Source organism: Nematolebias whitei, chromosome 15 (genome assembly GCF_014905685.2).
Source record: "Nematolebias whitei isolate Nwh7 chromosome 15, NemWhi1, whole genome shotgun sequence".
Classification (NCBI taxonomy): Eukaryota; Metazoa; Chordata; class Actinopteri; order Cyprinodontiformes; family Rivulidae; genus Nematolebias; species Nematolebias whitei.
Genome location: NC_056512.1, coordinates 22,454,898 through 22,455,220, shown reverse-complemented (window position 1 = coordinate 22,455,220; position 323 = coordinate 22,454,898). Strand labels below are relative to the sequence as shown.

Here is a 323-nt window from a genome sequence, read left to right as displayed (position 1 = left end):
TATATATTAGGGCATTAACAGAGTACTCGAGTAATCTACACATCGATTGCTAGGACATCTATCGAGGTTAAAAATGTAAAGTCGGGTATCCGTAGTGACATCATATTATGTGACCATGTATGCCCGTAGGGGGCGGTGTTGCACTGTTGCAGGTCAGAATATGGTGTATCACGGGGTCCTTTCCACCAAACCAGAACCAGTTTCGGTTTAAGTTTCGTTTTTGACGTGCTGCATTTCTTCACGTTTGCAGTTTAATAAGAATAACTAATGGTTTAGTTTTTCCTGTGACTTATTTGCAGTATGATAAATGGTAGGAGCATAAT

General features: G+C 39.9%; 1 protein-coding gene across 1 annotated transcript in view; it reads left to right on the top strand.

The window, feature by feature from the left end:
* fam234b (family with sequence similarity 234 member B) overlaps nt 1-323 on the top strand; it is an 8,366-nt gene that overhangs the window by 4,144 nt on the left and 3,899 nt on the right. Inside the window, exon 4 of the mRNA XM_037688501.1 lies at nt 130-152. Coding sequence (XP_037544429.1) covers nt 130-152 — 23 coding nt within the window. The remainder of the gene's footprint in view (nt 1-129; nt 153-323) is intronic.